The sequence below is a fragment of the Thunnus maccoyii genome, chromosome 1, assembly GCF_910596095.1.
Source record: "Thunnus maccoyii chromosome 1, fThuMac1.1, whole genome shotgun sequence".
Taxonomy (NCBI): Eukaryota; Metazoa; Chordata; class Actinopteri; order Scombriformes; family Scombridae; genus Thunnus; species Thunnus maccoyii.
In genome coordinates this window covers 17,985,110-18,001,496 of record NC_056533.1, presented here as the reverse complement: position 1 = coordinate 18,001,496, position 16,387 = coordinate 17,985,110, and the positions used below count along the sequence as shown (strand labels likewise).

At 38.7% G+C, this 16,387-nt stretch overlaps 1 protein-coding gene across 1 annotated transcript in view; it reads right to left on the bottom strand.

Moving 5' to 3' along the window:
• LOC121900087 (CUB and sushi domain-containing protein 1-like) overlaps positions 1-16,387 on the bottom strand; it is a 431,770-nt gene that overhangs the window by 77,311 nt on the left and 338,072 nt on the right. The window contains exons 32-36 of the mRNA XM_042416050.1: positions 14,914-15,108; positions 5,193-5,309; positions 4,948-5,061; positions 430-525; positions 58-261 (exon numbers count right to left, since the gene is read on the bottom strand). Of these exons, the coding sequence (XP_042271984.1) occupies positions 58-261; positions 430-525; positions 4,948-5,061; positions 5,193-5,309; positions 14,914-15,108 (726 nt within the window). The remainder of the gene's footprint in view (positions 1-57; positions 262-429; positions 526-4,947; positions 5,062-5,192; positions 5,310-14,913; positions 15,109-16,387) is intronic.

Genomic DNA, 16,387 nt, shown 5'->3' with positions numbered 1-16,387 from the left:
CATGTGTTAGTTGGTTACATACTCATACATACATTTCAGTGTATCATTCAGTTTTACCTATACAGGTTGGTGTTGTTGCGTTCCACTGCGCCAGAGCACCTGGCACAGCCTGGCACCGGATAGCACTGGATCCTTTCAGTAGATATCCAGGACTGCACTCGAACCGAACAACAGATCCGGCTGAGAACTCCGACCCGATCCTCCTGCCGTATCGAGGCTCTGGCACTGAACTGCACTGACTATCACTAGTTCGAGGAACAGCTATGACAATGACAGTAATTGAATAATATGACAAATAGGTGGAGAAAAAAAAAGGAATTTAGTTATCAGTTGAGTTGTTGTTGAATTTGAATTAAATGTGACTCAGTGTGTGTATGTAAGAGAGAACGATAGAGACGGAGAGAGATACAGAGTTAGAATAAGAGTTACCTTGATAGACGAAGTGAAAGCCCTTAGCTGACTGGCCACTCTTAGCATTGAACCGCAGCATTATCTGATTGGAAGTTGCCAATGGCAATGTCTCTCCTGGGACACACAATTACACAAACACATGTAATGATTTCAAAATGAATGTTAAAACAAGCTAAAAATAGCTGAATTTCTTTATTGAAAACACTGTTTTTTTCAAACTTACAGACAATAGAGACACAGACAGTACCATATACTGTAATGACAGTGACAGATGCACACACAGTGCACACACAGCTGTCATAAACATACATTCAACCAGCGTCGGAAATTAGCGGGGGGCAAAGGCAAAAATGCCCCAAGAAATCTCAGAATGCCTCTAAAAACCGTGATCGAGGGGCAGAAATGGCCCCCAAAAATTCGAAAAAAATAATTTTATCTTTACCAGTTTAGGTCAATATCCTAATTATACATGATGCCATCATTTTATTTTCATCCAATTCATTTAATTTCAATTTCAACACACAAACAGCGCTGTTGTTCACACCATGCACTACGATACCTGACAGAGGTGTTGCACGCCTGCTGCACCTGCAGTGAAGTTCGCTGCCAGGATGGACCACGACCTCCTTACAAAAACTCTAACTGCTCCACCCGATGAAAGCAACCTAAGTCCCAGGCCGTCACCAACACCACCACCAGTAAGCAAAATAAAGACGAATAAGACGGCAAAGAAAGTTGCGGCTTCAACAATTGAAAAATGGTATGGCTTGGTGTAGAATAAATGAAGAAGACGACTCTCCTCTACTATAAGGCATGCAGGGCTCACCTTCCCAAAAATAGCCTGGAACCGCGAAAAAGTAATCACGACTTCATCAAAGGAAGCGAACAGGTCAAAAAGTGTTCGGCTCATCGGCACCAAGCCAGCAAACATAATCGATTTGCTTATGATAATTAATATTAACGCTAACGCAAGTGTCTTTTGTCTGGTTAGCCAATATAGTGTTAGTAATTTGGCTAACTAAGGTTAATGTTAATACATATACGTGGGTCTTGCCGACCGGTGGGGTGATCATTGCAGTTTTACAGAGGCTGTTTTATACTCTCATCTCATATATTCTCACTTTTTTATACAGATATACCGCATTATAGCTGTAAAGGAGATCCATCACTAAGCCACCTTCGCTTTTTTTTTTTTTTTTCACTGAACAAAACCGGCATAATGCCACCGTGTGTGCAGCATGATGTGTAACACAATAGCGTTAGCTCCCTGTCCAGTCATGCCAGCTATCCCGAAGCTTCACACAGACATCTATCCGGCTACCTATGTAGCCGGTTTATTGGAGGAGCAACTCTGCCCCCCACTGCATGTCCATACCTTTTATACAGAACAGCGAGGCGGAATAAAGGCGCAGCATTCCCGCCTTGAACAGGCTGTGTAAAAAGGGCAGCAACTAACAGTAATGGGCTCAGTGCATCGAGTGAAATGAGCTTTTATTCCCAAATCTAGAACATATTTTTTACTAACCAATGAGGCAGTGCTGGATAATCGAGTCTATTATGTTATTTTCATCATGTCATCCTGGTCAAAACCTGAGCAAGGATAAATTTGGAGATGAAATAAAGAATGCTTAAAAAAAAACAGAACTGCATCAATAAAGAAGGAATATTACACTCGTTTTGGCTCTTTTGACAGTACTTGTAGCTAGTACTAGTCTGTAATATTGTACAACTGTGGCATACAACGCATCAGACCCACAATGACAACAGTAGACTGGCTTTGACTTGTAGGAGGTCTGAATATGACATTATCCCCCCAACCAGAACTTTTGGTCAATTTAATTAGATCAAACCAATTAAATATCGTCATGATCTCAAGATCATCATGTTATACTGTCATCTAGTGGTTTATACTGAAGGTTCTTCCTAAATAAAACCTTAGTTGTTGAAAGGAAATTAATGCATTAATTTGCTTTTCATGTGCTTAATATTGTAGTTAGAACATGTAGAAAATTATTACAAATGAGACGGTGTTTACTGAGGAGGTTTTGGTTACACAAGGTGATGATTACTGTATTTATTTTAATCTGTGCTCATTTCACATTAAAAACAGCTACTTTATGCTCTAATTACTATTTTTTCCCCCAAAATGTAGTAAATGCCCCAAATTTTTAGACAGTGGGGGCAAAAGTTGCCCCCCCAATTTTTTTTTAAATTTCCTACACTGCATTCAACTATATTACACTTTACATTTACAGTATAGCCAACTAATACTTTGCAGGGTTTATCATTCATTCTTGCATTGTGGTAAAATGTGATCCTCACACAAATAAGAATACAAGAAAAAACACACACACACCAACTCACAGGCGCATATACACAAATTTATAGGGACACATACTCAGGCAAACAAAGTAACAGTGATAAATGAGAAAAACATGGCCTGGTGTGGCTGACATTTAGAACCATCATTAGCTGCATCAAGATGTGTGCGTATGTGTACTGTATGTTTGGTAAGCGTGTATGTGTGTTAATATGTTTGTGTGTCAGGACAATCAGTCAATTAGTTGTAACAATGTGCTAAAAAGCTGTTTGCCCACATGTGCATGTGTGTGAGTGTGCACATGTTATAGGTCAATGATGCGGATAGCCTGGTGTGTTTCATTCTTTGCTGCCAGTTTTAGCCAAAAGGGGAATTTCAAACCCAAATTAACTTTAAAGGGGACCTATTATGCTTTTCCTAATTTTCAGTCATATATATCATGTTACAATGTTGGATGTTCATATTAAACGTGGCCTAAGTGTCAAATACTGAGGTATGTAAAAGTAATCCCTGTGAGCAAAAAGCACCGGTTTCAGACTGCTCTGAACGCTCGGTTTCCAACATTTTCTTTTTCACTTTCAGCCAGAGCTGACATCAACCCGTAACAGATTTTTTTATATGGTCATCAGCTCCACACATAGTTCGAAGGTTCACTGCTCCACTCCACTAACATAATGGCTTTTTTCCATTGTTTTGAGGGTAGTCAGGCCGAGCCATGACTCGAGTTGAGCTGGCACACTGTGAGTGTTTTTCCATTACACAGAACAGCAAAGTAAAATAAGTAGTTTACCTGTTGGAGGTGTGCTGGTCATCGGCAGCTCTTAATCAAACATCATCATCACTATGGCTGTTTCTGCCTGTACTATTCCTCCGTGCATTATTTCTAACTGAACCGCTGAACAAAGAGATCCAAATATCTCCATATGTTGTTGCGTTGATCAGATTTTAGCGCTGCTAACGAAGGTTTGCTAATTCAGTGAGGAACAGAGTGGGCTCATCGGGAGGGCTGCCTTAAAGAGACAGGAGCTAAGACTACCTGTTAGAGACAGAGGCTGAACAGAGGGGCCGCATAAAGGGCCAGTATAAGATAAATAAGAAGTTTTTTGAACTGTGAATCATGTAAAGCTACCCTAGTGGAGTCCCAGAATAAAAATGTAGAGCTGGAAATGAGCATAATAGGTCCCCTTTGAGGAATAAGCCACAGAGTCTAAATGATGTAAACTGGCTTCTTTCCTTTGAACAAACTTAGACAGATTGTAGTTGGGAAGAAAAAAGTGCATCATGTGCAGCTACATTCAGTAAAACAAACACTGTCACATCCTTCAAGATAATATTATGTTGAAATAAGCCTACTGATCAGAGCAAATATGTAAAGAGAAACTCTAATTTACTCAAATATTGTATAGTAAATTTGTCCTCTATTAAAAGGTCTTGTCCTTTATTAAAGTATATGTTTTCCCCTCATAATACTATAAGCACACAACAGAATAAACATAACAGAGAAAATATTTTAAAAGCCCCGATTTCTACAGAAAGAAAGTAAATGTCAATTCCAGTGGGATTACCCTGCAGCATGCCCCCTGGCCATGACACACAGCAAGAGAACATGAAACTCTGAGGCAATGAGAGCACATTTTGCCAACAACTATGTTAATCAATATTTCCTCATATTTCATACTTCATACTATGTCATCTACATTGATTTTGCCTTGTCTTTCAATCTCCATCCATGCTGAGGATATTACTGTGTAGTGACTCAAAATGTTGCCAAGCTGGGATGACTTAAAGTTGGAGGATAAGGAAACCCAGGGAGGACTGTGTTAAGGAGTATCAGTGCTACTGTATATTGTATGGTCCCAGTGAGACATTTCCACTGCTGATTTCGTCTTGTAAAGATAACCCATAATGGATTTTCACCAGATATATCACTGTCAAATAAACTGTGATAACAACCACTGGTGCTATGTTCTAAAGCCCCCAAGAGCTGCTTTCTTACAGATGATTTCATTAAATTCCTCTATCAAAGATGTGCTCAGGAGCACAAAAAAACAGAAAAAGTTTATAATATCAGGACTGAATGGCAGCTTTTCAAAAATAAAATGTATGCTAAGTCATAATAAGTGAAAAACAAACAATATATTTCTTTAATGGCAGCATCACCCACTAGTATTCCTTCTACTATATTTGACAACAGTTTCAGCCAATAGTGGATTCACCTGAATGAGACCCAGCCAGGGAGCTGAGCAATCGAGCATTTTCATTGGCTCCATCAAACAGTTCCACTGAGTCATTCATTGCTGTCTGGAAAACAGCAAACTGACCAAACACCACTGAAAAAGATGACCAGAAGACAGAAAAAATTGTCAAAGAAATAAATAAAAGAACAGATTACACTTTGTGTTGGTGCTTCAATTACAGAAGCCACTATAAGCATGTATAGTGTGATAATTTATGTACTTACCAAATTGTGAGGAAACTGTGATGTAATAGGAACAAGTTTGCCTGGTAGTATAGTTAAGGGGATAGTTTGGAGACAGAACGACTCCTTCAGATCCACCATACTGTCCGCCACAGGGAGCTACAGAAACACAGAGAGAAATCATTTTTTCATTTAAAGGTTCTTGAATAAACTTCAAATATTTTGCACCTTCGGTGCAAAAGCATATTTTTAAAATGTTTTATACAGTGTGCATTTCTTTGATTTTTATTTTGCATTTGCTTCAGACATATTCTGTACCTAAAAACATGCATGCTATTTATTAAACAAATTCAATGGCTTGGAGGGGCACTTTGGTCAGTCACTTAGGTGCATTTTGTATGCAATCATTCAAGTACCCCTCTCTTCTGTATGCATATGCATTAACCGAAGGATTGTGCAAATGGAATGATTAAATTAGTGTGGTTCCCCTGCACTTAATAATGTTCACACAATTTGCAAAGGGCCATGTGTGGAAAATTATTCAAACTTAAAGAGCAGGTGTAAATTTGTGCAGATGTATTAAAAGAAAGGTAGCGATGGGGAAGGGAGTAGTTAATTAACCTACAATATATTCTATAGATATCTCTGCAGACAAAGGGTAAACACATTGTGTGCAGGGGATCTGCACTGAATTGCTTCAAAAATAAGAAGCAGCTTTTGAGAAATAAAGAGAGTGCAGTAAATGAAACCAATAGGTCAACATTTAACCCCAAACAAAAAGGGTGCTCAGAGTTATGAATTCAAACTTGATGCACTTTTTAGAACAATTACACGTGTGTATTTGGCTGCAGTTATCTGGGTTGCTGGGAAGACATTAGCATTATCATTCAAGAGATGGGAAATCATGGAAAAGACAACATGGAATATCTGCCAATACCAATCCAACATTAATTAACTTCCTTTTAATATCTACTAATTGTTAAAAAGCCATTAAAATGCAACTTATACATGGCATTGTCTTGTAATATGACATGGCATGGGTCACGTCCATTACTGGGATTTGAAATTCTGTTTCTTACTCTACAGCATTTTATCTTCTTGTAACCCAGCAGCCTTGCAGACACATAACAGTCCATAAGGGTTGATACTTGGATTTGAGATTAGTTCCTCTGGTTCCAAAGTACCTGGAACTTTTGGTCGGGGCATTAGCATCAGATTGTAACTTTCATTTTTTTCAGATATCTGATACTGATTCTACCGTACCTGCTCCACTGGCATGTTTGTTGTTTTTTTTAAAACATACAATAATGTCCTTTGTGCAATTTTTTTGTTTCCTTAGGAGTTGATTTAATGACTTCTACTAACTTAATTTCACACCCATTAATAAAACAAGATTACAGGTGTAATTTTATTAGTATACACCCAAATAATGTCTATCAGGCGCAGTCTTAGTATATGTTTTGGAATCTCAGACAAATCCCATACTGATCTGCACCTGCTGAGCGATCCAGATAGATGGCAGTCCTAGTCAATGACTGCTTAATATGCTGCTGCCTTTGTAGACCAGATGTTGATGTCACACAGACCCCCAATACAAATAGAATGAAAGTGCTTTCATGTAAATGTGGCTTAAAGAGTCACAGGGGGGCACACAGATTTTAGTTACATTTACCTTGTGCTGGGTAAAATCTAGACCATGTATAGGTACTTTGTAAGGGAATCACTTTATAGGGTGGTCCTGTAGTTAATACTGGCGCCTAAGTGTTAACAACTAAACTGTGCAGATTATGGAACTCTGAAAACTCTAAATTGTTCATTGACCTGAATGTAAGTGCAGATGTGTTTTCCTGTCTATATGTTTTAGTCCTGTGATAGACTGGCAATCTGACCATGATAAACAATAACTCTCCCAAGTGCATGATGGGACAATCCCCTGAACAATATGAATGAAAATGGATGAATGCAGCTACTATATACAGTAGTGACTATATAAAGTGAATTTGAACACTGACACATATTTGTACTCTAGCATATTGGATTTGAAATGAAACAATGACTATGAGGTTTAAGTTCTGTATTTCAGCTTCAATTAAATCTACTGGACAAGTTAGTAGAAACTAAATTAAATCTTCATATGTGATATTTGGTTGCAAATGTTTGCAGCAAGTGACTGAAGTCTACAAGACACACACAGACATCGGACTACATTTGGAATCTTCCCTAGTGATGATATGCCAGGCCTGCACTCTAGCGTCACTTCTTATTCATTCCCTGTAACATATGATCAGTTAGATTGAGGTCACTTTCATCCAGCATGCTGGACACAGAGTCAAAAAGACATGTGACTGTCATAGCACATGAGGACACCATTGTAGCTACTGAAGACCTACAATAAGGTAAAAATACTCCCAGTAACCTTTAAGGCAACAGTGCCCAAACAGTTTTTCAGCTTCAATCATTTAGAGAAATCATGTTGCAATGACGCATTCACATTTTAACCATATGTCTAATTTTTTCATTTTTTTCTGCTACTTGGAGCACTGCCCATTGTACTTAAAACTGGCAGGCGAATCACTTCTCTAATCTGTTACTCTTATGTTTTTGTTTTTTTTTTAATCTAACTGGCTGCATTTGGCTCAAAAGTTGTTTAGTTTAGCAGAAAATTAATTTTGTCCCCAAATATCACTAGGGCCACTGTGGCTCCAAGGATTTGTTATATAATGCAAAATTATAGTGCTTTTGATCTGCGTGTATATGTGTGCATGTGTATTTGTCTTGCTGTGTATCTACATAATTAAATCAAATGTACAGTTTTTTTCCCACCATTACTTTACAATTCATTAAAGCAAATTAATAAAGATTATTTTAAAAAGAAGGAATGCCCTCCTTTGACTGATGTAGGATTGTGGACACATATTTACCTGTAACCAACATATACTATGTAGCTGTGAGTAGTAAGCAACAGTGGTACTGGGTAGCTTCAAATCAAATTGAAACAGTGTAGAAAAGTGCTGTAACGTAGTTTCACATGATTTTAACACTGAGATGTCGGTTCTGTAAGCACTCTCTTCAGAGTAGTTCCTTCCCCTTTACAACAAGCCAGCAGGATAAAAATGTTAGTGAATGAATTTATGTGGTGCTGAGCCAAGGCACAGTGTGGGATCTCCTGTATCAGCGTATAGCAGTTTCCTGTTAATTCCTACTAGCATTACATGACCCACTAGAATCAGACTTCACAGTAGCCTGATCCATCTTCAGCACCCCCAAGAGAGTTACAAACCAAATGCACCAACAGTATGTGGGCGTGTGCACATTTATGATGCAGGTTAAGCTAATAGAGGTCAATGAAATTAGTGTAATGTCAAAAATAGACTGGACGCATGTATTTAGTGGAGCAGAGTGGAAAGCCGCTTCTGGGACGCTTCTGAAATGTGCTGCAGTGCGGCTGGTGGGATCACAAGCATTGACTAGAGTGGCCGCGATCACCTCTGGCAGCTGGAACGTGATGCAGCCGCACCCGGTTGGATCAAGCCGTAAGTGTGTGTGAATGTGTGTGTATGTGTGTGTGTGTGTGTGTCTGTGTGTGTGTGTGTGTGTGTGTGTGTGTGTGTGTGTGTGTGTGTTGAAAACAGTGGTAACAAGCACATTTGTCAACGTCACCCCACCAATACACACACACAGTCATGGTGTATTCTTATCGCTCCTCCTCTCACCTCTTCTGGCCTCTACTCTTCTTGTCTTGTTTCGGTTGCTATTGTGCAGTGTACAGCTGTGGCCCCAGTCCCAGTATCCACCAGAAGATATCATTGCTGATCCCTAACAGACGCTTATCATCATCACTTCTGTGCTCAGTGAAAATGTGAGAGCAGGAGGGTACAAAGGTTCAAAATGCTATATGAGGAATGGGACAGCACTTTGTGAATCAGCATGTTGCCTGGGCCATACTGTAAGCCTGTCTGTGGCCGCTAAAGTGTGAGGATGCGATTATACTGTACATGCAGTTTAATAACATACTAATAACATACATACTATTAGCAATGTTGATTAAAACGGATTAAAGCAGATCAAAACTAATGATCATGCCTTCATTGAATAAAGGAGTCATTAAAGCAATCGTTGCTCTTGACCTTTTTTCCCCCAGCCCATTGAATCTTTTTTGATTTTGTACATCCTTTTGAGGGTAATTCTCTCAAGCAAAGTCCTCAGCATTGCAGTCTTGTGGAAACTGTGCATAAAGGGCTCAAAAAGTCCACCAGAGAGCCCTCAAGCACTTTCTGATTTCACACTGGGACAGCCCTGAGCCCTTGCAGACTTATCGCGAACACATGTCAGAGTCTAGTGGATATTAAGACTGGGTCTGTATTCTTGGCTGAGACTTGCTCTGTAAAACAGATTTACATGCCTAGAATGAAAAATACAGCGAAATTCGGTTTGGTTTCTACTCCTATGCTAGACAGTTGCTGTACTCCCACCCACTCGTCCTCCTCCCCACTCCTTTCCCTTCCTACTTTCCTCTTGTTTCCTAAAGCATCAGAGTAATCACCCTCTTTCTTTCCTCTCCTCCTGATCCTGTGCATTGATATCGACTGATATTTTTTGGATTGATTCTTGTTGTGCTGCTACATTCAAACCCTCAGGTCTAGAGGTCTTTTCTTGATCTACCCACAATCCCCCAGTGGTACTGCTCTAGGCTCAGGTGTCAGCCTTATCAAAAGCCTTCACACACATGAGCTTTGATCACTCACACCCTCTCTCACACGCACACAAATAAATGCAAAAAATGCTATGGAAGTCACTCTCTTTCTCTCACACATCCATACGCTTTGATCATCCACACACATACACAAGAACACACGCGTACACAGCACTTCTGTAGTCCTACCTTTCACTGTCTGCGTCTCGTTTTCTTTCTGTCTCATACAAATGCACACATACACGTACACACAAAGACACACATAGCAGGGCTTTGGGGTGGTAGTGGAAGTACAGGAAAAGATTTCTAAAGTGTCCTAAACTTTTAAAGTTGTGTTGCAGTTCTTCCTGGAACTTTCAGGAAACCATAAACAGAATAATTATGGTGACTTGTGTATGTGTGTGTGTATATATATAGACCCTGAATATACTTTACATATAACAAGACCCTCTGGTATCACAAGTGATTGAGAAATAATTTTTTTTTAAAAATAGTGCATTATGTACTCTCACCAGCCACTTCATTAGGTACACCTGTGCAATCGAAAGCAATCCAATACAACAGCTCTGCCATAAATTCCACATGTACGATACATACGATAGTTTATACATTTTCAGTTATTATTCACATTGTCAGAAAGGTGATAATTCTACTTCATTGTTATTATTGAGATCTTAGTGGGTGATGGTGGTGTACTGGAGTGCATTATATTGAATTGTGTTCGTAATATTTTGTCCACTCCATTAACATACATGAGCAGGGCAAAATATTAGGAACTCTTTTCAGTATAATGCACTCCTGTACAGCACTTCCCACTATGACCTCAAATAATAAATATGAAGTAGAATTATCACCTTTTTGACAATGTCAACAAAAACTGAAGATGTATAAGCTTCGTAAATGTAGAATTTTTGGCAGAGCTGTTGTGTTGGATTGCATTAGATTGCACAGGTGTGCCTAATGAAATGGCCGGTGAGTGTATATGCACATGCCAATGTCATAGACATAATAGCAAAACAACAAATTTCATGGCTGTCATTTGTAAGAGTGACCATCACTTCTGGATATATACAGTGTGTGTGTATGTGTGTGTGTGTGTGTGTGTGTGTGTGGGATGTGTGTGTTCAATGTGTAGAAACACAGACCACTTACCTTAGAATGTACATCAATTTTTTTTTCATATGCTCTATATAGCACATAAATGAACAGCATTCTGCCACTTATAGCCTGTAAACACACTTGCGACGTTGTACCGTACAGCCTTTATCAACAAGAGCCAAGACACACACCACCTGAACAACAGCAGCAATGGCAGCAGACAACCTCCTAAACCTCAGGTGTACCTGAATGACCATGCATGGTTAATGACCACTGCCAAAACATTAAGAACAGTAATAAGAAACATCTCAGATATTCAATAATATAACAATAATACTATAATTCTCAAATAAAAGCTAGTATTTTAATAATGACGTTGCCAGCTCAAATAAATAACGGCAGTAAAAAGTAAAAACGGAGAGGTGGATTTATCCGCTGTAGCATTATATCAACACTAATGCCATCAATACAATAACAGAGTCATGTCAAACTCATCAATCTACTGTTTTTATTTTCTACTTAATTCTTTCATAGTTTTTTTAGGTTAAGTCAATGAAAATCAACACTCCTTGCATGTTTCAACTTGTGTTTGTTGTTTTTAAAGATAGCTTAACAGTAATCTGTTAGGAAGAGTGGGAATAATTAGTGAGCAAAAAAAGTAAAGCAACAAAGACGAGAGTATGTTGTCGCACTGATTAAATTAACACTGTGTGAAATGAATGGAGTTGATGATGGAAGGAAAGTATTTTGAACTTTCCTGAGCCACTGCCACTCAAAATGCAAACAGTAAAAATCCTCAAAATACACACAAGCATTCTGTGTTGCTATTTTTTCTTGAGCCAAATGGGCGATTTCTGAGCGAAGAAATCGATAATTTAATCTTACCTGACAGAAAAAAATCAACAAACTTTGTTTTGATCCCCATAATTACAACATAGATGTTCCATAACAATGTAGTAGAGCAAGACTGCAGACACACACGCATACACACACACACAAACACATACTCAGAACATGGCCAGCTTTCTAAATCCAGTATATTTGTGCTAAATGGATATTCAAACATATAATGTATTCAAAGATTGAGCATTCAAGTATGTTTGTCTGTAAAAGCATAAGTGGTATACTGTATTTGGTGTGCGTGTGTGTGTGTGTGTGTGTGTGTGTGTGTGTGTGCATGAAAACTGCCTCTAGGCGGCACTCTGTAATAGCTACGTCTCTTTCTCACTGTGTCTCTCTCCCTCTGTTTCACACACACATACACATACACACAACCCTATCAACAGTCATGGAGAATTCCTTCTTTCTCGCAACAGCTCTTAGTTACCATGGAAACCAATAAAAGAGCGGTTTGAGATGGGAGGTGTGTGTGTGTGTGTGCGCGCCTGTGTGTGTGTGAGAGAGGGAGAGCGAGAAAGGCAGAGAGAGCCAGAGAGAAATGGTGAGAGAAAAATAGAGAGTAAATCAGACACAGACAGAGGAGGTGGGAGGAAGGTAGAATAGGAGAGAGAGCGAGAGAAGCAGAGGATGAAAAACAGAAAGAGAGCGTGGATAGTGAAAAGTAGTTACAGAAAAAAGGAAAGAGAAGACAGAATGTGTTGGGGGGGGTGTTGGTGGGGGGGATGAAAGGGAAGAAGAGAGGAGACGGAGGGAGTGTAAGTGGAGATGTATTATTTAAAGAGGTCTCACCCTGTCTAATGAGTTTGGTCTAAAAGCCCCAGGAGCTGCCCAAAGACAGAGAGACAGACAGACAGAAAAACTTCCCTAACAATGTGGTGAAAAAATTCAATGTGCAATACAAGCCAAGGGAGGAAAAGAGCAGGATTACTGTGTCGGACTGTCTTTAGTTGAATTGTTCTGCTTTGGTTATGTGAATCGTCCTATACTACAGGTGACAGCAATCTCAAATGATCAAGCCATGTATTTTGATCACAGAAAGGGCCTGGGCCAGGAACCAAATTCAAGACTGCAAACAACTCATCCAATGAAGAGCGTGCCTCATATGATTTAAATGTGGGTCAATCAAAAACTACTAAAACACCAGGTGCAACTCAGTCTCTAAAAAAGTGAATGTATACATTTATTTTTGACAAATTCTGAAATTTATAAAAGTTAAGCAGAGTCGTCAATATGATCATAGTCATTGTGTTACACATATTCAATCTCTTTATGTTAAAGTAATTCTTAATGTTCAATTATTCTCTGTGTATTAGAGGTAAAAAGTGCAATGTATTCATTTTTTTCCCATAAAACACACGTTATGAGGAAATTATGTCAAAATCAATTATAGCAAAAACATGAATCCATTACCAGATGAACTTTGAAGCCTTTCAGAGTTTCAGATCATTTTTTATTTGATAAAGGGCCATTATGTGGTCCTGCATTAATAGCCTTCAAATGTGTCTAAAATATCAATACTTGGCTTCTGTTCATAAATACATTGTTGTGTCTAGGTAAATATTACAGTGAATTAATTTCAGCTACCCCATTTGCTAATGAACACATATTGTTTATGTGTCCACAAAGATGGTTTGTTTAAGTTACCAAACACTAGAAATGCCTCACTGAACTCAACCAAAAATGTACCAAATTACTCACTAAATTACAGCATAAAAGACTGATGGACTAACTGACTTCTTCATTCCTGATCTTGGTGAATGACTAGCTGACTGACTGACTGGAAACACTGCAAAATGATTTTGAAGTTCACTGATTCAGCACAAAAACAACGTGTTAATACATCAAAGTAATAAAATAACAGCATTTTTCTTGTCTATTAACATAACAAGTGAGATTTCCATACAGATGTATCTCTCAAAATACATACAGACTGAGTAAAGTTATTTTTCTTTCTCAGTTTTATGCTACTGAATAACAGATTATAGCGTCTGCATGTTCAAAACCACAGCTGGACAAAGACTAGCTAGAGAGAACTTTCCAGAGTTGAAGTTGGTTAAGTAACTGTAACACATCTAAAATTGATAAGTGGCAGTATTATCTTGAAATAAGCTAGATGAATCTGAACATGAGATAAAATTACTTTTTTTTTCTCGCTGTTGCTGTTCTCAAATAACTGCTCTGAGTGCAATTATCTCATCTTTATTCTCTCACACACCCAACCCCCCTCTTCACTGTCTCTCAGACATTATTAAACAGAACTTTCACAGGAGCCTTTTTCAAAGTGTTAAGAGGTATAAGTAAGTGTCTGTGTGTGTATATTGCCCATGTGTGTGAGTCTGTGTGTGTTTCTTTTGTGCTCATTTTAAAATTCCTTCCTTGTCTTGCTACCTTGGTCTGTGGCTTATTTGAATTTTTACCCGCATGTCACTAGGTCAGGTCTCTGTCACTTTAGACATCACACACATATGCGCGCGCGCACACACACACACACACACACGCACACACACTCACAAAAGCTCATATACACTTTGAATGGCAGTTTGGCAGGTGTCACTTCCTTGGCTCTGTGAGCCGTCAATCAAATAGACAGTTCAACCTTCCAATCCCTGACAGACTCTCAGTCTCCGATATGCACACACACACACACACACACAGAATTGCAGGTAAGTCACACATCATTTAAACAGGTTTTAATAAATCAGTCACTAGATTTTTGCATGGTATTGCCACCTAAATTTTTACCACAAGTGTTGAGTATGACTTGTGAATATTCAGTAAAAAAAAATGTTTTTGGGGATAGTTGACAGTATAGAGGCAGACAGGAAATGAGGGGAGAGAGAGGGGTATGCAACAAACGTCCCCTTCTCGAATCAAACTGCAGATTTTGCAGTTGAATAGTATGCAGCTTAACCAGTTGGACATCCATAAATACTGGTAATACTAGGGTATACTATATATGTGCAAGCAGGTCTTTTATCTGTACTTTGACATAAGCGCAAATTGCCCAACATGAGTTTTCCATCATCTGTTACATGTGCTTGTTAAATGTGGTTCTTAATGTGTCTCTCCTACCTTTACATGATGGTAGAGCCCTGTCCCACACCGGCTTCCCATCGTTCCCCATGACACAGGTGATGGTATCCCCGCCCACTGTTGTGTAGCCATGGTGACAGTTGTAGGACACCTGAGATCCCAGTTTGTAGTCATAACCTGTCCGACTGGCGTTCATAATGTTACCAGGGTCGAAACAGGCCTCTCTTGGTTTTTCTGTGGACAATGGAGAGAGTTTGTGTTACTCAACAAAATCAAGACTTAAATAATTTGTAATATTACAAAAATTAAACAAAATGTTTTTATTTTTCATAATTTAATTATCTGGGAGCACTAGACTCTACACCTCAGCCTCTTCGTGGTGCAGAAGAAGGCACTGTGATGGTTTGCTCTCTGTGGTAGTACTGTTTATTACATGGCAAATTCCTGACAATTTTATTAAAAAAATGAATGGGCTTAAGATACATATATCGTTTATACAATGTCCAAAACATTCTTTAATTTGTTATGTAGACCAATACAGGAAAATTTCAGATTTCATTGGGGGATTTCACAGGCGCGTAACACAGGCCATATTGAATATTAGCTTCTATTAGATCTTTTTGTGGGAGGGGAAGGACCAAATAAGGGTAAAAGAGAAGAGGGAAGAAAAGAGAGAAAGAAGAAGACAGGGATAGAAGAGAAAATAAACACCAGGAGTTTAAGATGGTCAAAAACTCTACTGGTTCTTGCCAGATCATTCTGGCCAGATTGTTTGCTGTTCTGTGATTGCCCAGTAAGAATGAGATATTGGGCATGACAGAGGAAAACTGACAGAGAGAGCGAGGTGGAGGGCAAGATGGAAGTGAAACAGGGAGATGATTATGGTTGTATTTTAATTAGAGAGATTGCAGATGAAAGGTAGTGAATTAATGACAAAAGTACAGAGGTGTGAGGTAGCGTGATGAGACAGACAACAGAGAGGGAGATAATCTTTTTTTAATTAGAGATAAATGGAGTGAGAGAAACAAAGAAAAAAAGAGGGTTTATAAAACTTGACAGAGCAAATCTAGTCTCTAGTCAGTCAAACAACTACTCATCAGTTCCACATTGACTATAGCTGTTAAATCACAGCCAGTCAAGCAACGTCTGTAAAACCAGGATGAGTCACAATCTGTGGAAGTAAACAACTCATGGGCTGACATAGAACAGCATGCCCTTTAAACTGAAAAACCCTCTGATGTGAGGGTGAGATTAATAGGCAGCTTAAAATATTATCCATGGTTCCCCAACAAATACTCCTATATTGACATTTGTATCATTACACTTCATAAACACAGAGTTCAGTTACAATGATTGTTTTCCATTTTAGTGTACAGAACAAACTGCAAATAACTATCAAGTACGTTTATTTGCTAGAAATGTAATACAGCATTGATTTGTCCTCCAGTTCATGTGGACAAATAGCACAGCTAATACTCTTAGACAATTTGAAAAAAGATGGTCTGGTTTATTA